We start from the raw sequence: 21978 nt of genomic DNA, 5'->3' as shown, positions 1-21978 counted from the left end.
CGGCTCGGGGGGTCAGGCGCTACCTGGCCCGGCGGAGAAGGGGAGGCCAGCAGCGACCGCATGGAAGAGGGCCCGATCCTGTCGCCCTCGGCGTCCCCGCAGGTAGGCGGGGGGCTCCTCCCGGCCGCTGCCCGCCCCTCCTGCCCGCCCCATGCCCTCGGAGCACCCTCAGCTGCTGGGGCGCGGGCAGCCGCGGCCTCCCCCGGCCCGGTCGGGGGCCCAGAGGTGTGGACGGGGGAGGATGGCCCCTGCCCGGCTCCTCGGGGCGGCTCTGGAGCCCCTCGGCGGCTCTGGCGCCCAGCGCCGCGGTGTCGGGGCGGGCTCCGTCCCTCTCCCATCCCCCCCCCCCCGCCCTCCCCGAGGCCTGTGCGTGTGTCTGGCTGAGCCGCCAGTGGATGTCGTTGTTCTGTTCCTTGAGCGCGATGTCACTCCTTTAGCATGACCTCAAACGCGGCGGGGGCTGGGACCGCCAGTCATTCTCCGTGCGAGAGCCGGGGCGGGAGGCAGGCGGGACCCAGCCCCGCCGCCAGCCGCACTTTTGTGGTGCCGCCGCCGCCGCGGTCTCCCCTTTCTCCGCGGGGCTGGCCGCGAGGCGGGCGATGCTCCGCGCTCCCTGAGCCGCCGCACCGCCTCCCTCAGCCGAGTCGCCCCGCGGAGCTGCGCGCTCGAGCGGCGGCTCCGCTCCCTCGGTTGCCCGCGCCGCGCGGAGGTTGCGCAGGATGGCGCGGAGGGGCGCGGAGGCGCCGCTGGCCCTGCTGCTGGCGGCGGCGTGGCTGGCGCAGCCCCTGCGCGGCGGCTACCACGGCGTGAGCATGTTCGCCGTGCAGACGGCTCAGCCCGACCCCTGCTACGACGAGCACGGGCTGCCCCGCCGCTGCATCCCCGACTTCGTCAACTCGGCCTTCGGGAAGGAGGTGAAGGTGTCGAGCACCTGCGGGAAGCCGCCGTCGCGGTACTGCGTGGTGACGGAGAAGGGCGAGGAGCAGATCCGCTCCTGCCACCTCTGCAACGCCTCCGACCCCAAGCGCGCCCACCCGCCCTCCTTCCTCACCGACCTCAACAACCCGCACAACCTGACCTGCTGGCAGTCCGACAGCTATGTCCAGTACCCCCACAACGTCACCCTCACCCTCTCCCTGGGCAAGAAATTCGAGGTGACCTACGTCAGCCTGCAGTTCTGCTCGCCGCGCCCCGAGTCCATGGCCATCCACAAGTCCATGGACTACGGCAAGACCTGGGTGCCCTTCCAGTTCTACTCCACGCAGTGCCGCAAGATGTACAACAAGCCCAGCCGCGCCGCCATCACCAAGCAGAACGAGCAGGAGGCGGTCTGCACCGACTCGCACACCGACGTGCGGCCCCTCTCCGGCGGCCTCATCGCCTTCAGCACCCTGGACGGCCGCCCCACCGCCCACGACTTCGACAACTCGCCCGTTCTGCAGGACTGGGTGACGGCCACCGACATCAGGGTGACCTTCAGCCGCCTCCACACCTTCGGCGACGAGAGCGAGGATGACTCCGAGCTGGCCCGCGATTCCTACTTCTACGCCGTCTCCGACCTGCAGGTCGGCGGGCGATGCAAGTGCAACGGCCACGCGTCGCGCTGCGTCCGTGACCGCGACGACAGTTTGGTGTGCGACTGCAAGCACAACACGGCCGGCCCCGAGTGCGACCGCTGCAAGCCCTTCCACTACGACCGGCCCTGGCAGAGAGCGACGGCCCGGGAGGCCAACGAGTGCGTGGGTGAGTCCCACGCCGCGGGCACGGACACGCCGGCAGGCGCGGGGAGGAGGACAGGGAGAGGGCGCCGAGGTCCCCGGAAGGGCAGGGAGAGGGAGGGGAGAGCGAAGGACCCGGCGGGGGGACGGGAAGCGAAAGGCACGGGGACATCCAGAACCCGGCAAGGGACCTTCAGGGACAGGGAAAGAAAAGCACGGGGACATCCAGGGACTCGGCAAGGAGCCTTCAGGGCCGGGCAGCGAAAGGCACGGGGACGTCCAGGGACACGGCGCGCAGCGCAGGGACATCCAGGGACACGGGAAGCGGGACAGGGACACGTAAGGAGACGGACAGCAGGACCAGGGAGACGACACTGAGGTACTCGGGGGCGCAGGACAGAGGAGAGGACACTGAAGGACCCAGAAGCGCGGGGCAGGGGATGTGAAGGCACTCGGGAGCGCAGGGGCTGGGACACCGAGGCGCCCGGCAGCGCAAGGCGGGGGGACACTGAGGCACCCGGGAGCTCACTGGTGACAACGCCGAGGGACCCCGCGGTGCAGAGCAGGGGGCACGGGGAACGGGGACCACCGGCCAGGGGACCGCGAGGCACAAGGAATTTGGGGCAGGGGATACCGAGAGCCCCGAAGGCGTGGGAAGGGGGACACCGGAGGCACACGGGGGGGCGAGGCAGGGGACACCAAGGCACCCGGGAGCGCAGGACAGGGGTCACCGGGGGACTCTGGAGCGCGGGGCAGGGGACGGAGGAGACGCGGAAGCGCGGGGCAGGGGACACCAAGGCGCTCCGGCGCAGGGAGAAGGGACACTGAGGAGACCGGGGAAAACACCGCTCGTGTCCGGGGAAGCGCTGGGGAGCCCTGGCTGGCTGGGAAGGGTCTGCCGCCCCCGGCAGCTCACGGCCGGGGCTCCCGCAGCGCACAGAGCGCGGCCCGGTCTGGGGATCCGGGAGGTCGCCGGCAGCCCTGCTCCCTGCCCCGGGACACCGCCTGAGCCCCTCCGCAAAGCCCCCAGCTCGCCCGGGAGGCTCTGTGCCCGGACGGGACGGGCTCTGGTCCTTCTCGGAGACAGAAGGCGGCCGGGCGCCGAGGAGGGCAGCTCGGCACAGCCCGCGGCTCCCGTCTCTGCATCTCCAGGGGGTGCGGGCGGCCCCGGGGGCGGTGGCGGCGTTGTGGGGACTTGAACGAGCCCCAAGGCCAAATGACAACCGGGGAGCAGCCGGTTCGCTCCCTCTCGGACGCGGAACCCGCGCCGTCCTGGCTATAAGCGAGCCCCAGCCGGAGGGCTGTCCCCGAGGGGAAACGGGGCGTCCCTCACCTCTGCCCGGGGTGCAAGGGCGAAGGGTTCGGGGTGTTTTTCCCCTTGAGTCCTCGCACTTCCCGCCGACTGCTCACCCCGATCTTCCATCCCCTCCTCCCCAGCTGGACCCCCGTGCGCTGCTCGTCCCCTCCTCGCTGTCGTTTAGGGGGCCGGGGATCAGCCGTGTGCTGGCGGCTGGGAGTGACCCAGCCCTGGGGTCTGGGATGCGCCCCGGCCCGGCTCAGCTCGGCTCGGCTCGGCTCTCCGCGCCGGGACCCGCTGGCCCCACGGAGCGCAGCACCGGCCGCCGCCGCCGCCTTGTTTACATGGAAAACACGGCCCCGTCTTCCAAAATCTTTACAGCTCCGACGATAGGAAAAAAACCGCGCCGAGCGGCCGGGGTTGGGCTTTTGTTCTTTTTTTCCCTTCTCCTATTTTTCCCCCCCAAATCACAATCAGATGTGTCCCTTGCAGAGCGCAATTTCTTCGCCGGCGCCTCGTACACGGAGGCACGGCCAAGCTTGGGTTATCTGGCGGGGAGAAGGGGCCCGCTGGCCCCGGGGGAAGGTGCGGGGGTCCCGGAGCAGCTGGTCCCCGCCGGGCTGCGGTTCACGTCGGGGTGGAGCGGGCGCGGAGGGGAGATGCCCTTTCCCGGGGGCGGGCGGGCGGCGGGGGCCACTCGGATTTGCCCCCAATGCCGAGCCGGCCTTTAGCCCCGGTGTGCCCCGGTGTGCCCCGGTGTGCTCACAGCGCCGAGCCGGCCTTTAGCTCCGCGTTTGCTTTCCCTCCGTCCTGTCGGGGTCCCCCCGCCAGGCAGCGCGCGGGGCCGGGGCTCCGCACCTCGACCATTCCCCAGCGCTGCTTCCTCCTCAGCAGCGGGTCCCGGGGAGCAGGGGGGCTCTGCTCCCCCCATGCCAAGGTCCCATCTCACAAGCAGGGACGAGCTCCCTGCGTGCAGAAAAAAAGTTACCGCTGTCAGCGATGCCATAAAATTGGGTGCGATCTCGGGTGCTGTTGGACCCTTTGGTCTACGCCACAGGGCCCTGAAGTGCTCCTGAAAACGCTTCTGTTGAGTTATTGTGCTGGCCCTGTGCACTTACCATCCTTCTCCTTTCCAATTTACTTCCAATAAAAAGGAAACAGTTCCCAGTTTCCAGTAAAACGTGTCACTTTTGTGCCAGGCTTTGCATTTCAGCCCATGCACACTCCTAGCCGCGTCAGACTTCTGCAAATGAAAATCACTCAGGTTTTTTTTCCTTTTTTGTGCCGACTTTGCTGGGAAGTGAACGTTTTACAAGGATGAAGCTACCATAAAATAATTTTTCCCCAGCCCGTTTCTGCCGCACGTTCACAGGGGCCATACCTATCAGGCTGCAAAACCAAGCACAGCCAAACAACTGCATCGCCCTGCCAAGCCCACACTGCCTGGAATAATCCCCCTAGATAAAGATCACAATAACCCTATTCAGCTCCCACCCACTTGCTCATGACCATCGGCCCACCCCGCTTTCTCTCCTAAATCCAGAGGGAAAGTCAGGCTTTGCGGTCACCCGAGGGCTGCGCACCCAGCCTGCCCCGGGCAGTGGCAGGGGACCAGCCGTGACGGTGGCGATGGTGCTGGTTGCACGCTGGAGGGATCTTCAGCCGCTGGAGAGGGAAGCCAGAGGTGGCCAGACCCTCCTGAGCAGCACCGATGAGAGGGTGGGTGAATTAGCCAAAATGGCTGAATTTTCCCCAAGTGAGAAGCGTTTACAATTTTTTCACAGAATTTGCTCTTTTTTCTGGAAATTTGTTGTGTTTTTTTTTTTTTTCAACCAGAGAGAAAAATCATAGAATGTGTCTGCTTTGCTTAAAAATTTGGGTGTTTTCTTTGGTAAGCCCATTCTCCCTGCCAAAACCGAATCTTTGTTCCTATTCATGCTTATTTGGGGCTGAAAAAGAAACGCGCTGGAGTTTCTGACAAAAAGTCAAAAATTCCCACGGGAACGTTTTTCGTCAGCCAGATCTAATTTTTCTTTATCACTTCTTGCGGCTTGCAAGAGCCCAGGCACCGCACACGGAGAGCACAGGGCCTGGCCCAAGGAGATGCTCTCCAGGGACCCGCTCCTGCAGAAGGAGCCCAGCCAGCAGAGCTTTTCACAGATTCAGGTTCCCATCAACTTTACCTGGCAAATAACTCATCCACATAGAGCTTGGCCTTACTGTCTGCCTTTGGCCGGGCGCCTGGGAGCTAACATGCTCCAGGGAGGACACAGCTTGGAGACAAGCTTGGAGGTCTGTTCTCCATCCTCCCTCTCTCCAGCGTCGCCAGGCTGGCTCCGTTTGCTCAGCGTTGGTCCAGCCCAAAGCCCCGTGTCTCCAACCCAGTTTGTCCTGATGAAGCTTCCAGCTCCCCTGTGAGAGAAGATTGCAGCTGGAAAAGGCCTGAACTAAAATCTTGTCAGAGCTCAACTGCTGGTGAGCTTGTGTGGACACATGAAAACGCAGGCAGGGGCTTCAACCAGATTTCACGGTATCAATAAAATGCAGTCGACACCACTCCACAATTTTTCACAAACCGCGATGCTGTTTGAGTGCTGGCAATGAACACAGGCAAGCACTGCTTTTGAATACTCCTTTTAGTTTGCATAAAATACTTTTGCATTTGCCGTGGCTGGAGAAAGCACTAGTAGCCAAACCCAGGCTGCAGCCCACTGACAGGCACTTTGAGAATGACCTCCAGGCTCCGTTCCCAGTGCCGGCTCTGGTGCTGCACAGCCCGTTCCCTGCGGGACTGGGAGATGCACCCGGCACCTGCACGTGTGCCTGACGTCAGTGGTGTTTGCAGGTGCTGGGTGCCTCTCGGATTTTGGCCCTATGTGATGCCTAGAGAGTGTTTAACAATAACAAGTGCGACTGCAGCGAGAGAAAGGAAACATATTGTGTTTTCAGATAGGGGATTTGGCACAAGCCGCACGTGAAGCCTGGTGTTAGACAGGCTCTGCTCGGCGGTGTGTGCTGCACTAGGGTTCCCAGGCTGGGATGTGTCTCATGTCAGAGCAATTTCTGAGCAACTCTCTCCTCCTGCTAAAAGGAAACTCCAGCTCAGACAAGGAGGGGAGCAGGAACTACTAGAGAACAGCCTGCCAAAACTCCCGATGAAAAACTTCCTTCCATGCAAACCTGGGGCTTCATCATCTCGGTGGTGGTCCGGGGAGGTATCTGCAGGGCAGTGCTCACTCAAACCACCAGTGGGCTGCCCTTCATCTTCATCACAACCAGGGAAAGCAAACCCTTCCACAGCGGCGTGCTTCTCTCACTCTGGTCCTGCAGAGGGATTTAAGGACTGTGGGATTTCATCTCAGGGAGTTCCTGGTGTCCCTTATTAAATAAGTGATCCCTTTCTTTTAGCCTGCATTAATCATCTCCACTTAAAAAGCCTTCGTGGTTCTCATCCCATCTGTAACTGTTTTCCCCGGGTTTGGCACAGTGGGGTGTGGGTAGTGATGATTCCTTCCCATTGCCCTTGGCCTCTGAATGGCACAAGGAGTCAGGCTGGTGGTGACTGATGGCTTCGGGCCCACGGGAGCATGCCTGCAGCTGTTGCTCGGCTGGGCTAGCAGCCCCCGATGCCTGTCTGGAGGGTCGGGGCACCCCAGGACCACACAGATGAGCAGGAGTCAGGGCAAGTCCTCGGGCCACCGACAGGTGACAACGGTTCACACTGGCTGAGACCCACCAGGGAGAACTGGGCTGGTGGAAGATGTCCTTTCTATCTTCTCCTCTCCTGTGGTGATTCAGGGTTTTGCAAATGGTCCATCTCAGAGGAGGACAAAGGGAGAGGGCTCTGCAGCAGAGTGGGGAGTGCCGTGTGGGTAGGACCAGCAGAGACGGCAGGGAGCTGATCCGGCAGGGCACATCCATTGTACCCTCTTTCCCTTTTGTTCTGGTCACTGTGGAAGGATGCAAGTCAGACAGAGCACTTACATGGCTCTGCACATCCCTCTGTGAGAAGGAGGGTCTGAACGTCCCCAGTGTTCACCCAGCTTATGGCCATATATCTTCCAGAGGGATGGGGAAGGATGCAAGCATCCCTTCTCGCCTTGTAAAGCAGCAGCATTTCTTATCTGAGCAAACAGGCTCTGAGCAGGACTTCCAAGGTGTCCCTGCGGGATCCCCAGGGTGCAATAGCCTCTGCCAGAGGCGGACGCTGCTGTGGCAGCACAGCACAACGTCTCTAGACTGAGCCAGCCAGGCAAGGCTGGCGGGTGCATTTTGGAGCTGCTGTGTGGTGATACTGCCCATTATCTTCTGATGATATTAGGCATACTCACAATTTCTGATAACCAGTCTTTTCTTGTGCCTCAGTTTCCCCATTGATAGAGAGTAAAGGTGGGCTGTGCAAAACACTTTGGACTTGGGGTAAGAAAGGCATGAAGCAGTATCAGCATCCTTGCGTCTCAGGACACACTGCGAGTGGGGCAGCTTCACCAGTGACATGGCACCAGCCAGCAGCTGGAACAGACCCTGTGCGAGCAGGACCTCTCATGGCACCATGTGCTGTCCAAGGAGATGCAAGTCCTTTGCACCCCAGCTGGTGCAGCTCTCGGCGGGTTGTTCTGCGTGCAGAATTGCACAAGCTGTGGGTAACACTGTATTGCTGAGCAGGTGGGTGCTGTAGCCATAGAAATATGGGCCCATAAGATACTGAGACTCCCATTGTAGCCTCCCAAGGGGGCCTTGCATGGGTAGAGCTTTCTCACAGGCTTTTATTCTCAGGAAGCTTAAAGTTAAACTGATTTCCAACAGAAAGGTTTTTACACCAACAAACAAACAAACAAAAAAGCGCAGTTAAGGCTAAAACAAAACCAGGCTTGGCACTCTGGGTTGGACACTTGCCTTCCCTTGAGCTTGTCCACAGCTAATCTCTGCCCTCATCTTTCTGGGCCAAAGCATGTCATCCTTATTCAGCCTACGCTGTCCTCGCTTCAGCAAACTCCCTGTGACCACCCGGGGGGACGTGCTGCCTCTCCGAGGATGGAGCAAGAAGCATGTGGGCTCTTAAATCTTCGTTGCCTCTAGGGATCCTGCTTATGAAAGCACTCCTGGGGTTCAAATTTTCCTACCTGGCCCATGAAGTGGGGCAGCTGGGATGCACAACCCTGTTCTTTATTTCCTTAGTAATGTCCCCTTTCATCCTTGCGGATGGGGGACAGGCTTTCTGACCATGGAGGGGTGCTGTCTTCTTTGGCCCTCGGTCTCTCCTGCCTCCCTTTTGGGATGCCCTGCTTTTCGATACAGTGATTTTGGAGGCTTTTGTGCCTTTTATGGGCTATTGTGTGCTGGGGTTGGGCTGTGCAAGCAGAGTTTTCCTGGGGACCTTCTGGAGGATTTTGGGGTGCTGAGTTTCTTCCCCAGTGAGTTTTGCCTTGGGCGACATACAGGGTGAAAGTTCTTCAGTCAGGACAACTGGAACCAGCTAGTTACCTTCATAGCATTGCAGAGGTGGTGCAGCATTTTCCCCCGTGTTGCTGTCAAATGGCAGAAATAAACTCAAACCAGCCCCAGGATCCACAAAATACCACATCCAACCTTTCCTAGAAAGCACTGATGCAGCTGCCTGCAGTGCTGGATGCACCAGCCCTCGCCACGGCAGGGCTGAGCCCTCAGCGCATGAGGGGGGGCCGGGGGGGGCATTCACAGCCCCCCGACTCGACCCTACCCAGACTATTTATTTGCAGCATGTTCACAGTTGCACCAAACAGGTCCCCTTGATTTTTCAAGCAGCAACAGGGGAGGTAGAAGTTTTGCTGCCAGGATCAACCTGTGCAGGCGGCTTAGATCTGCGAGAAGGGTTCGGCCGTGGTGGAACCCGGCAGTCACATCTGCCTTGTCCCCAGGGTGTCTCCAGAGCGGTGGCTGCCGTTTGGCCTCTGCCACTGCAGTCAGCGGGGGACATTTCCTTTGCATAACCCGAGCTCCCCTCCCCGAGCATCCCTGCCAGATCCCTGCTGCTTCCCGCAAGGCAGTGTGGCAGAGCCGGGACGCCTGGCACGGCTGCGGGGCTCAGCCTGGCGCTGCAGCCCGGGGTTAGGGGGAACACCGCTCTCCGCTGGAGCCGGGATCAAAGCACAGCTGGGAAAGAAACAGCCCAGCTCCTCACCCGGTGCAAACCCAGCTCTGTCCGGTGGCAGTGCCTCAGCCCCACTAGCGACGCTCCACAACATCCCCTGATGGCTGGGACCCGGCTGAAGTGACAGGCAGGCTTTTAAAAAGGTATCTGTATAACAGCTTCCAGTTATCGGGGAATTAGGGTGCCCTGGGGACTGATAAGGAGACAGGGAGGCTTTCCCTGCGCTGAGCTGGTGTAGCCGTGGAGGCTGTTGGGGGACCGGGGCAGGGGGCTTGGCTGCTCTCGCTTGTGTCCCAGCTGGGAGCAGCCCATGTTTACGGCAGAGATCAGCAGCACGAAGGGCTCAGCCACACGCCAGCTGGGAGTTTGCGTTAGGCTCAGTAGAAGGTAGAGGATTAACTTGGGGGGAGACGCGGAAATCTTCCCTTTTTTTAGCAGATGCTCAAGAAACAGGTTCTAACCTGGGAGAGCACGAGCACCCGTGTCGGCAGTGGGTCGGGGGTGGAGGGGGCACACAGCTCGGCTGGAAACTTGGTTTATGGATTTATTTTGAACAGCACTGGTTTTAGTGGAGACTGGAGTTTAAAAACTGATGGAGTAATGGGGCCAGAGAGACTGGTTCATCCTGGGGCTCAGTGGGGATGGTGCTGGGCACCCCAAGGTCTCAGCTGGATCTGGAGGGTCTGCTGCATCAACAGCGCAAACTAGGCACAAAATTGCTGCTGCTCACAGCATGCACCTGTGCATTGTGGCTGCTGCATCGCTGGGGAGAGCAGGAGGCAAAGAAAACAATAGATAGGGAAAGAGCCCAGCTTCATGTCCCACGCACAGCTGTGAGAGTGGGGGGGTGCAGGCAGAAGTTTTCCTTTCAAATTTTTTCAAATTGTCTTGTGTATGCTGGGCGGGTTGAAAATCATATCTGCATCGCCCTCCTTGATACAGGGTTGGAAGCTGGGGAAGGAAAAAACCTCTTTTTCACTTTCTCCTATAAGCGCAGGGTCTTTTTAAATTATTTCACGGCAGGTTATAGGCTGGAAGGCACCTCTGGCTTTGCCCCCTGGCCATTGTCACCCAGGTTGTGGCATCAGCCAGAGAGGGATCCCCTTTCGTGCTGAGCCTGGCGCAGGGACAGGGTGCCCCAGGGTGCTATGTGGGGAGCCGCAGCTCCCAGCCCCACTCCAGTGGTGTGCCCCTGGGGATGGAGGAGCTGGTAATGGTAAAGGATGAGCCCAGGGGACCTTTGCCATCTTCTGCCAAAACCGAGAAAATTGCCAAAAATTGCCAAAAATGCAAGAGAGAGAGAGATTGTGCAGGTAGGCGGGTGGGGATGCCAGTGTGGATGGGGGTGAGCAGCCTTGGGGATCCTTGCCTGAGGGTCTGAGCTGCTGCATCAACCTTGTTTGGGGAGAGGAGGGTGGAGAGCCAGGAGCCTACACTCAGTACCCCCAAATTCACCTAGAAATGGGTAAAAATGACATGAGGGGCAGAAGCAGCCAAGGGACTGGTGCAGGCTGTGAGCAGCCAGGCTCTGCGCATTTGTCCTTTTATTCCTTTTGACCCACTGCGGGCAGCTGCTGGGATGGGAAACACTTTCTGATGGCGGAGAAGTAGACACAGTTTTGACACTGGTGCATGATAGAGTGGGAAGGACACTCCCCAGTTTCTCAGGGCACTAGGGACTGGGGGGATTTTTTTCCCTCCCTGTCCCAGGTGGGAATTAGAGAAGAAATGCAGGAGAAGAGCTGCTGGCTGAGCAGTCCCCGCTCCGCATACTCGCTCTCCGGGCTGCGTGCCATATCTGTGCTGGGTCTGTGAGCTCCCAGCTTGTGCGAGGCGAAGCCCAGCTGTTCTGTCCCTGATCACCATCTTTACACATGCCTGTGTACTCCAAGTTCACAGATTTGGATGGAAAGGTGGATGAGGAGTCCATGTAATTTTCCCTGTGGCATTTCAGAGCCATCCATCACCCAGATCCTACCAGGCTGCACTCCGCAGCACCGCGTGGATCATTGTGATCTGTACATCGTTTTGACTGAGTTTGACTGTTTTCATGGAAGCTCTGTGGGGTGAATTAATGTCCTTTAATGTCAGCTATTACCTGTCCAGGTATTTAGGGTCGGTCTTAGGCGTGGATGGAGACATCAAGGACAGAGCATCTGAGCAGAAAAAGTTTTTTTTTTATACCCACTGGGGATTGCCCAGTGCCCGGCAGCCTGGTGCAGCACCTTGGTTTGTGCTCGCAGCCCCAGTTCTTTCCTTCAGGGTTTAGTGTATGATGCTCTGGGAAGAGCTGAGCCATGCTTGCAGGGGGATGAGGAGGGGTGAAGGAGAGACAGTGCAGGCAAGTGAGCTGAATCTCCCTGTTCTCAGCCTCTTCTTCTCATTGCTAGATCCACCCTAGACCCCACTCTCCGTGCAGGGAGACTCTTGCTCTTCCTGGACCCCTGGCCGCTGCAGCATGCAGCAATGCATAACCAGAAGGAGCCTCTCCCAGAAGCAAATCCAGTCCTGAGGAATGTGACAGAGGGATCAGTAAACGGAACACAGGAGAAAAAGGTCAGGTTTTAAAAATCAGACATAGTGGTGCAGCAGATGAGCAGAGCAGCCCGTAGAGCATCCTTGGGATGGTCGGAGCCGGCTGCTCCCTCCTGGTGCTGGCAAGAGGCTGTTGTTTTCCAGCCTGATCTGATAAGCGGCGTGGAACCAGCCGGGCAGCCGTCGTGCATTTTGCCTTCCTCTGGTGTTGCAGGCTGTCCTGAGCCAGGCTGTTTACTCCGTTGTTCGCCCGCCCTTTTGCAATAGGGAGTCAGTTCTGGTTAATGTTGGAGATTGTAACATGATTACCGAAAGTCTCATGAAATTAAATCACTTTGCTTCAAAGCGGCCAGGGAGGGGGAGCGTCTCTCTGGCAGTGGGGATGGCCGAGCGGATATTGAAAGCAGACTGGTAGCCAGTATTGCATCGCACACAATTGAGCTCTGACAGTGTGAAGGCAAATACAAACAGCAGCTTGTGTTTGCACACAAAGGCTCTGTGCACCAGTATCCCTGGCCCTGTACTTTACACCCTCGGCTCTTGGGCAAAAAGTCCTGGGAGGGTAGGAGGGAGGGAAATGCCACTGAATATTTAGAAATGAATTGAACTGTGCAAACATGCCATTGGGAAGCTCTCAGTGTAACGCTTTGGATCAGCTACCCGCCGGGGCTGGAACACAACTGCTGGACTTGAAAGGGCGACTTTCACGCTGAAGCAAAACTGGACAAAAGAAGATAAATGAAACGGGCTCCCGGCGGGGTTTGGTTTGTTTGTTTTTGTAACTCGGCTAATATTCCCACATTGTTCAGCCCAGTGGCCCAATGTCTGTCCTTCACACGCTGCTCGTAAATCGGGGCTAAGCAGGCAGCGCAGGCAGCAGGCGGTGCAGGGCAGGGAGGGGATGAGCTCCTCCAGCCCAGGGCCCTGGGGACCGTCAGGTTGTCCTTTGCGGCCGTCATAGTGCAGGGAGTTGGATGCTCAATGTCTACAGGGTTGCAATCACGCTGCGCTGTGCCAGGAAGGTCTGAGCCGGAGTGGTGATACACAGCCCTGCTAATTCCCAGGCGAACCTGGATTTAACTCTGTTAGCAGCTGAGCGTGGCGTCTTCTGATGATTTTCATGGAGCTGGCAGCAAATCTGCGGAGATTTGCCCAGGCGGGGACCTCCCAGACAAACTGCGGATGCCAGTGGTGATGTGTCAGCCGTCTCCATCCCGTGGTCCAGCAGCAGAGCGAGGAACAGTGCTCTTCCTCTCTGCACCGTGTGCGTGCCCAGGGGTGTGTGTCCGTGGGACTCAGAGCCTGCCCAGGGCTGGGGGGATGCTTCTTTAGTGGGATGGACCATGCCTGCAGGATCAGGGAATTGCCAGGTCCCAAAACCAGCCCTGGTGGACACAGCCAGGTTAATACAGGCGCTCATTTGGTTTTAGAGCAAAAAGATCCCCAAATGCAAGCTTCCTGAAAATTCCCTTGACCCCAGGATTTTAGACAAAGAAGCAAGGCTAATACCACAATATTTCTCTGGTTAGCACTGAGTAAGCAAAAACTTAATAATCAGCTGCATAGCAGTTTTGATCAAATAAAATGGCAAAAATAGCGACACCTTTAAAACCTTAAATAATGCTTAATATGCTCTGTAGGATTTACTTTTCACAAGCCTCTGCAAAACCATCAAATGCTCACAAAAATTGGCAAACTGATTTCTCCAGAAATCCAGCCCCCCAAGTGAACTGTTTGTTAGTCTCCACAAAGTTTCACCCAATCAAAAAAAAAAAAAATCCCGACAAAACCCCAGACGGCACATCACGTGCTTGGGGCGACCAAAGAAATCCCCTGATTTGGGTGACCAATGAATGTCCCCAGTAATGAAAAGCGAACAATTTGTCGGCAGCCCATGCACTTGAAAACGAATGATCCAAATTATTCAGCAAGTCTCCCTGGATAGTGAATCCATTGAAAGGGGATCGAGACAGAGTCATAAATTATTCATTACCCAAAGGAGAATGAAATGCATATAATCATAACAATAATAATAACAACAACAATCGTAACACTAATAATAGCAACAAGAATTCAGCCAGCTCTGCTGAGAGAACCAGGGAGGCATGGAGACTCAGACTTTATTTTCCCTTTATTCCGGCACTGCTTTAGAGCAGCTGTGTTAAATAAAGGAATGTAAAGTGGGTCGACATTTGGAATAAATGTATTTGTCGCCAATAATTTGACTCGCTTGCCTTGACTAGGGGTGATGTAGTTTGTACTCTAGTCCTTGGCAGCGAGGAGGTCCATGAACTCACACGCATCACTGTTAATTGCTTAATATAATGAATTTCTCAGGGTCCTGGACTACTTTTAAGGAGTTTGTGGAAGTGGCTGTAGCGGAGGCATGTACTGTACCACTGTCCCTGGAAAATTTATAGGTGTCCACGAACTGAAAGAGAAGTGGAAAGAGCTGGCCTAACACATAGCCCCGGGATTCGACTCTTCCTGACTTGAATGGGACCTTGATTGCAGAGTCACCCGGGACCCATTGAGGCAGTAAGAGAGCTAAGGAGAGGCCACAACACTTGTCACACAGCCCGCGAGTTTCCTGTTGTCGCTGGCACGCATGTTTTTGGCTGGAAAAACTCCGCCGCAGATACGCCATGTGCCTGAATTTGGTGCGTTTCAGCTCTCCATCGTTTTGCTGCCCTTGGGACCCCAGGTTTCATTTGGGCATCTTTTATTTGGGACCCTCTTCCACCAGCCCTGCTGGAGGGATTTGCTCCAAGGGGAGCGCGCTGCTGGATGATGGCTGGGCGATATTGAAGATTCAAATACATTTATATGCTTGCACCGTGTTGTAAAGTGCCCGACTACAACTTTGGCATGCAAATGAATTCCCGTTTGCAGCAAAGGGGCTCAGCCATGGCACTCGGCCATCTCCCAACGGTTTCCCACAGGTTGCCCCGTGTTCGCAAGGGGGGGTTGGAAGGGCTGTAGGGTCCCTTCGCTGCTGTTGGGCTTCCTCAGAGCTTTCTCCACTTGCTGCTCTCAGCAAGGAGAGGGGAGGGGTCCTGCTCTTTCATGCACACAGAAAAAAAATGGCATTTTTCAGGCTAAGAAGTAGCAAGTTGGGCCAGGAAGGAGCTAAGCTCTTAGCCCGTAGGGCCCCATCAGCTTCAGGTGCTGTGGAGGGTGCTCAGCACCCACACGGTTTGTGTTGAACAGGTCACAGACTGCAGCAAAGTGAGGCAGGTTTGGCATGACAGAGCCAGCCCGTGGCGGGTGTTTTAGAGCCTGGTGTGCCAAAAGACATAGTCCTGGAGCCTGGTTTCATGTGCTTGCTGAAAGAGTCTGCAGCTCAGGCTCAGCCCTGCTCAGGTGGGGGAAGGTGTGAGAGGCTGGGGGAGATGGGGGAGAGGCAGAGGAGGGTCCAGGGCTGGCTCAGGGTAGGGGGGGCACAGCAGGGTGCCCGTCCGCTGAGCCTGGTGCCAGCAGGCGCTGGGGTTTTGTGCCGTGGTGGTGCCTCTCCCCATGGCCGCAGCAGGGGAGCGGAGCTCGTTGATCCTCTGCTGACGGGCAGCTGTAACGCAAGAAGGAGAAGAAAGAGTTCCTGCTGGCATTTTTGTTGGAAGTTGACTGTGTATTAAGCGGAGCACGGTTTTCATTACCGGCTCCATTTTGGTACAATAAATCACGAACTAGAAAACACACTTTTGGCCTAGATTCTGCCCTCAGTTATGAGTGGCAGTAACCAGAGGCAAAATCCAGCTTCGGCTTCAGCGTTGCGGCCCATATGTTCACCTTTTGGAATTAATTTCTTCTGGTAATTTCTGTGTAATTATACAGCATTGAAGGCTGATTATATGCTTCCTCTCATGGGCAATTAATATTGCTGATCTAGTGCCAAGGGTGCACTTTGCACTGTACGAACCCGTGAAGAGAGACAAGCTCAGCCTCCAGCGCCCGCTGCAAGGTGACAATCTGGACCCTGTTACCTTTGGTGAGGGCACTCTGCCCCCATCCCCACCCCCGAGTCCTCGGAGGAGACAGGGCCACCAGCTAGCAATTTACCACAGACCTACCACTTGCTGTTCAGCCATAGAAAGAACATGGAGCGTTTGTGTGAGCTCCAGCTGCTGCTGAAATATTTGGGAGGTCATTTCTGCCGAGCAGGCTGAAGAACCTGTAATTGCAACAGATGCTATCCGGCGGCGGCAGCCCTGTGGGTGAGCAGAGCGGCTCATCTCCCCAGAGCAATAATCTAATTTATATCTCCTAAGACAGTTTTATTTTTCTGAATTACCAATGCCTTTTTCTGCCAGAGAACTGGCAGATCTGTGAAAACTCCCTGGGGGCTTCGGCCGCAGCCCTTGCTCCTGCTTGAAACAGGGGGAGTGCAGAGTCGTAAAAGAAACTTCTTGCGTGGGGTTATGGTGCCTATAAAATTAGCCCCGTTAGAAGCTGGCTGCCCATTTAAACAAGCAATTTAAATGGATAACAAAGGCATCCCCTCGCTCCCCTCACAGCTTCTGTAAAAAAACTGAGTTTAGCTAGATGGAAAGGAGAACAGCAATGTGTTTGCTTGAGTCAGACTTCTACGCGGCTCGGCTGCTGCTGCGGTGTTTGGATTCGTTTGCTTCTTTCTGCATGCAAACGGCTTCAGTTCCAATGAGATGGAGAGAGAAAGCAAGTGGGAGGAGGAGAAATCATTTCTAGTTTCACCACCGGTTTCCGTGGGCTTTGGATGAAGCTCTGCTCTCCCTCTGTGCAATTTGTTCTCCCTGCCTGGGTTTGGGCAGAAGGTCGGGCTTGGCTGCATGTGGGCTTTGCTCACACTGATGAATTTGCCTCTGTTCTGCCAGATGCAACAACATAATCCTGAACAGGAGAGTCTGAAACCAAGCAGGGAAGGTGCTGCCTCCAGGAGTTTGGCTGCCCTGATGGCTGGGGTGCGGGGTCACCCCTGCAACCCCTCCTTTGCAGGGGGAGGGCTCCCCCAAAGGCAGCCACAATATTTTGCAAGGTGGTGGGGCACGGGTCATGCAGCCACTAGCTCCCCTGCAGCTCCAGCTGCTTTCTTAGGGTGCCCAAATGGGGGAAGCAGCAATTTCACCTCCCTTGCCAGCGCCTGGGGCCAGTTCTGCATCCCGGGCTGCAGGGAGACAAGATGAGCTTTGATAGTGGAGTCCTCTCTACTCATGCCCTGGTATAGTTCCCCAGCTCTGAGATTCACTGCCAGGGGAAAATTAATAGAAAAATGTGGAAAAAGAGAGGATTTCTTCTATATCTCCCATGCATCTAGCAAAGAGCAGCTCTGAGAATCAGATTCACTAGGTCAGGGGAGTGCAGCCTCATTGTGTGCACATTCCCACCTCTGCAGTAAGTATTTATATGTCACTCCGTCATGTCTGTGCTTGGGAGCTTAAAATAAGCTCCTCATGCTCAGTCCCAGCTTGAGATCCCAGGCAGCAAAATGCTACCCAAGCCACACATTGTCATTAGGTTTCAGAGTGAACGCTTCCTCGTGAAGGTGAGAGCAGCTTGTCCGTGCTAGCTAGTGCCACCTGTTAGCTGTGACAGCATCATCTGTTCTCAGGCAGCTTTCACCTGCCTCCCCAGACCTCAGCTCCCAGGTTCACGGGCTCACATTTTCCCTTACTCCTTCCTTTCATGGCGGCTGAGAGAAGCTGGGAAAAACAGGCGCTGAAACCCACGTATGGCAAACAGAAAAAATAACCAAATCACTCATAGGAGAGAAACCTGGCTGGTTTCACCCTGCACCAGGACCATGCAGCCAGGTGCTAAGGCTGTGCATGGATCCGAGCGGTTCCAGGGGGGATGCAGGAACAGTCTGAGGTCTGTCCCTGTCCCAGGGTGGATGCTGGGGAAGCAGCTGCTGACCATCCCTCCAGGCTCCCAGCCTCTGAGGCAGCCTCCTGAGAGTTTAATTTTTGGGAAGCTTTAACATCTCCAGCTTACCAAGTGCTGAAAGAAAGGTCAGCTAATCCTTCACAACATTTGAATGAATTCAGGCCCAGAAGTGAGATTACTAAACAGGGGAGTGGGAGGCCAGGAGAGCTGCATGGATACAGGGATCCTCCCCATAGTCAGGCCTGGCTTTCTAAAGAAATGGACCTTTTATTTTGGTTCTCACCCCACGGGAGGAGGGGAGGGGGGTGGGCAGACATGGCTAAAGCACCCAACTCCCCTCCCCCAGCAGCAGCCCTGCGAGTGCAAACGCTGGCAGGGCTTGGCGGAGAGGAGCCCTGAAAGAGCTGGGTAAGGGTCCCTGTCCGTGGGGTGGGCAGCCGGGGTGTCCTCTGGAGACTGAGAAGCATCTGTGGCTGAAGCATTCCCACTAGATATCCTGCTCAGGGTATCAGCTCAAGCATCTGGGAAGAAAAACCCAAAAACAGGGTCCTCGTGTCCCTCCTGGCTGTTTGGGTGGCTTTGGACCCATGTCTCAGAAGGCACCGAGGTCCTAGCGCTTCCTTTGCCCTGACACCTAGATGCTGCTGTGCAGGGCGATGCTGGCTGAACCCATGAATTTAAGGCAACGTGGCCATTTCTGCGTACACACCACTTGCCGCTGTGCTTCAGGTTCCCATTGTGTGACACCCAGAGGGGCCACCAGAGGACCGAGCTGTGTCCGAGCCCAGCTGAGCAGGGCAAGGTGGGTGCCTGGCCACCCTTGGGTGCAGCACCCCTTCCTGGGGATGGGAGCAGGCACTGTGCCCATGGGCACCAGTCCCAGGGCCATGCTGGGGCAGTGGGGCAGAGCAGGCAGCCCCTTCCTAGGCTGCACCCACACATCTTTGTGAACCCCTGGGGTGATGACATGACAGGACCACTAAGGACTCGCTTTTCTTCTGCAAATCCACTGTCCCTCTCAATGCTGGAGGAGCAGAACCCATTGAATGCAGGCAAGCAGCAGAGCCCCGGGATGTGGATGCGCAGCGGATGAGCCATGGTAACCTGGCTACAAGTGTGACAACGCAGACACCCAGACCCCAGCCTCCCTGCCAGGCTCCCCAGGCTCCCCAGATTGGGTATTCAGGCCACAGGGTTTTCTCTATTGACCTCGAAACACTGTTCTGCATGGGAGAATTTTCTTTCTTTCTCTCTTAGTAACTGCAGAATCAAGTGTTTGCAGTTGGAAACTTTCGCTACCACAACAGCAAGCTGGTAATTCAGCCAGGAGACGCTTGCCCAGTGGTGGGCCTTCAGTTCCCAAGGTCCAGGGGTCAGCTAGGAGAAAACGGAGAGGATGCTTTTTTCAAGCACTCTGAGATGACTCCAGCAAGGTGGGATGCTCCATCACCATGAGAAGAGCGCCCAGTACCATCACATCAGGCAAGAGCTGCCAGGTCCTGCTCCAGCCCTCTGTCTTCCCTGCAAGGCACTGGTTGCCATTCTCCAGCTTGCTGGGGATGTCTGATGGAGAAAGCCAATCCAGCCAAGAGAGCTCCATTTCAGCAGCCCCGAGGTCAGACTTTCTCCATAGCTTTTCTTGCAGGCATCCCGTAAGATTAGGCTGTAGCAGTGGCTGAAATGCCGTGTGATCCCATCAGCGCTGGGTTAAGTGTGCCATGCTGAAGGTTTGCAGGTCCCACAGAAAGCTCAGCAATTCCCAGCTACTCCAGGAAAAAAGGTACTGGGAGACTGAGGGCTCAGCCCTGCTCAGCACCCTGTGGGACTGCATGGTGCTCCCTTGGTCCCTGCAGATCCCTCCTGCAGGGATTAAAGTCTTCTTGGTGCTGGGGAAGAAGGATCTGTGTGATGAGATGTTTTAATAACAGCTATGAGCACAGCCATACAGATCTGTTCTGTATGATCATATCTGTGATGCTGTGAAACGCAATGTTTAATTGCATGACGATGTATATAAAGACTTGGATTCTGAGAGTCCTGGACAGTAAATGCCCAAATTACAGCTAAAAAATATATAAACTCAGCCCCAAAATGTGGCATTCACTGGCAGGATCATCACAGGGACATGAAGGTACACTGCAGGGCTCTGGGATGTACTGGAGCTGCCAGCCAGGAGCAGCTTTCCCTCAGGATGATACCTGTCAAAGGCCATAGAGGCACCCTGGGGCCACCAGAAGCATTTTTGAGAACAACCTGCTGGGATTAGCGCTTGCAGGCAGAAGGCAGCAGCAGCTTACACAGAAGGAGAAAGGTGTGGGGCAATCGTGAGCAGCAGGTTTAAAACCAGCCCCATGTGGTTTTCTGGGAGGTGTTTTTCTTTCCAATTGTGGGGTAGTTTCCAACTGCAGCCCTGATTAAAAAACAAACCAAATTGATGCTGGAGTATCTGAATGTGACATCTGGTGTGACGTACAGTACCTGCCCTGGGGAAACTGAGGCATGGGTGGGGGAACTAATCAATGAGCAATGAAGTGGCAACCAGAGAGGCTCCTGGTCCTATGTCTCTTCTTTTCCTGAATCGGTGTTACTCCAATTCTTGGATTCTTGGTTTACTGGGAAGGAAGAGAGAGGAGACTCATCCTCACTGTGCTGGGGAACATTAACATGAAGTTTGAGGTACACAGCTTTTCAGGGGATTCACGTTTAGCTCAGCCTGATCTCAGTCTAGGCTGGTTTCAGGTATATCAGAAAATTTCCATCCACATCTTGCAGTGCCTGAACTTCTCTAAGTGTTAACTACAGGCATCTGTGGAAGATGCATAGCGAGTCCCTTACTCTGAGAGGAAGGCTGGGGGTGGGGAGGGGATTGCCAGGGGAGAAGGAGAAGAGCCCAGCTCTGTCTTCTGCAGGACCAGAGGGTGCAGCCCCTGCCCATGGCCAGGGTGAGTGTCCCCTCCTGCCCTCCGTTCCCGCTGTGAGCTCATCCCAGCCTCCCTGTCAATCCCCTACGCAGCTACCCTGTCCTCCGCAGACGTTGCCCCCAGCTATTCAACCACTCTCCGGATCATTAAACATATTGAGCAACACCAGTCCTGTGACTGGTTAATTAGTAAGGAGTTGACTAATTAGTTAATCATGTTTACCGAGTGCTTTGAAAGTGCTCAGTGTTATTATTTTTAATTATGACTGTGCCCCAGGCGCTGTTCACCTCCCTGCATGCCAAGCCTTGCAGGGTTCAAACGCTTTGTCTCCGCTACCGGAGGCTGGTTTTAAGATGGGAATTTGCCTCTTATACTCTGGTTACCAGGTTTCCTTAACAGCCTCTTGTGTGGGATTTTAGAAAAGCCCCTCACAAAGTCTTCATATACCCTGGCACACTTAACTCGCTCTTTCAAAGCCATCTGAGCCATTAAGAGGCAGGACTGGCTCTTGTAAAGCCATACACAGTAGTGCCTTTGTGCACACCTCATTCCCCATCCCTCTCCTGACCTTAATAAAAGATCAGCCCATATCCAGACTTGCTCTCCCATTAGATATATTTTTATATTGATATATAGAAAGCACCTATCACCATACTGATAGCCACCCAGCCCAGGAGGCTCCAATCGACAGTGCCATGGACACCTCCAATTCAGGAGCCTCCCACCCTGTGTGAGAGAAGCCAAAGTTTCCCACCAAAAGGAAGGCAAGGTTATTCCCACAACTGACTTCAGGCTGGTCAGAAGGAGAGGACAGTTTTGGTGGAGGGCAGGAGGAGAGAGTGTACTGCAAAGATTTCATCTACTGAGAAGAATGTGAACAGGGTTTGTTAGGGCATCTCTGAAGAATCAACAAGTTCAATCATCTTGGGACTTTTTTAAGTCGTAAAGATGTCATCAGCTCATTAAGCAATGTCATAAAGAGCCCCAGCCACTTATCACTGTGCAATCTGAAGAGGAGTCTTCTAGCACCAGCTGCAGAAATAAGACCCACCTCCACACAGCACCGAGATAGAAGAAAATCTGGCGCTTGAGCAGACAACAAGCTATAAAAGTCACACAGGGCCGCCACAGGAGCAGGCTTGGGGAACACTTCTGTCTCCGTGAGTTGATCAGGGGGGCACATGGCCAGCCGGAGTACATTGTATGGGCACTACTCCAGGACGTGGCTGCTTAGTACTGCTGCCTTCACCCAAAACCCTGCAGTCCTCAGGCTGCAGGTGGGGGCTCTTAGCTTGTACTTTTCTGGAAGGCTCATAGCGGTGTGTTGTCAGGGCTTACCATTGCCAGGTAACACTCATTAAATGACTGCTGCCATCCTTGACCTGTGCTTAGGGTGATGTGTTTGCAGAATCACAGATGTGCTGTTTGGAAAGTGGGAAGATATTTCTCCTTGCACCCTGAGTTTCCTTCTTGGAAATTCTTCCTCATTTCACAGCTGCTAATGCAGGCCAGAGCCACACA

The 21978-nt window shown here is 55.8% G+C and overlaps 1 protein-coding gene across 2 annotated transcripts in view; it reads left to right on the top strand.

Annotated features, from left to right (window-relative positions):
* The first annotated feature begins 375 nt into the window (after positions 1-375).
* Positions 376-21978, top strand: part of NTN1 (netrin 1) — a 103096-nt gene continuing 81493 nt past the window's right edge. For both annotated transcript variants that reach the window (XM_005236216.3, XM_055797872.1), the window contains exon 1: positions 376-1743. In XM_005236216.3, coding sequence (XP_005236273.3) covers positions 720-1743 — 1024 coding nt within the window. In that variant the 5' untranslated portion in view covers positions 376-719. The remainder of the gene's footprint in view (positions 1744-21978) is intronic.

The sequence above is a fragment of the Falco peregrinus genome, chromosome 2 (assembly GCF_023634155.1).
Source record: "Falco peregrinus isolate bFalPer1 chromosome 2, bFalPer1.pri, whole genome shotgun sequence".
Taxonomy (NCBI): domain Eukaryota; kingdom Metazoa; phylum Chordata; class Aves; order Falconiformes; family Falconidae; genus Falco; species Falco peregrinus.
This window is presented reverse-complemented; position numbering and strand designations above follow the sequence as displayed.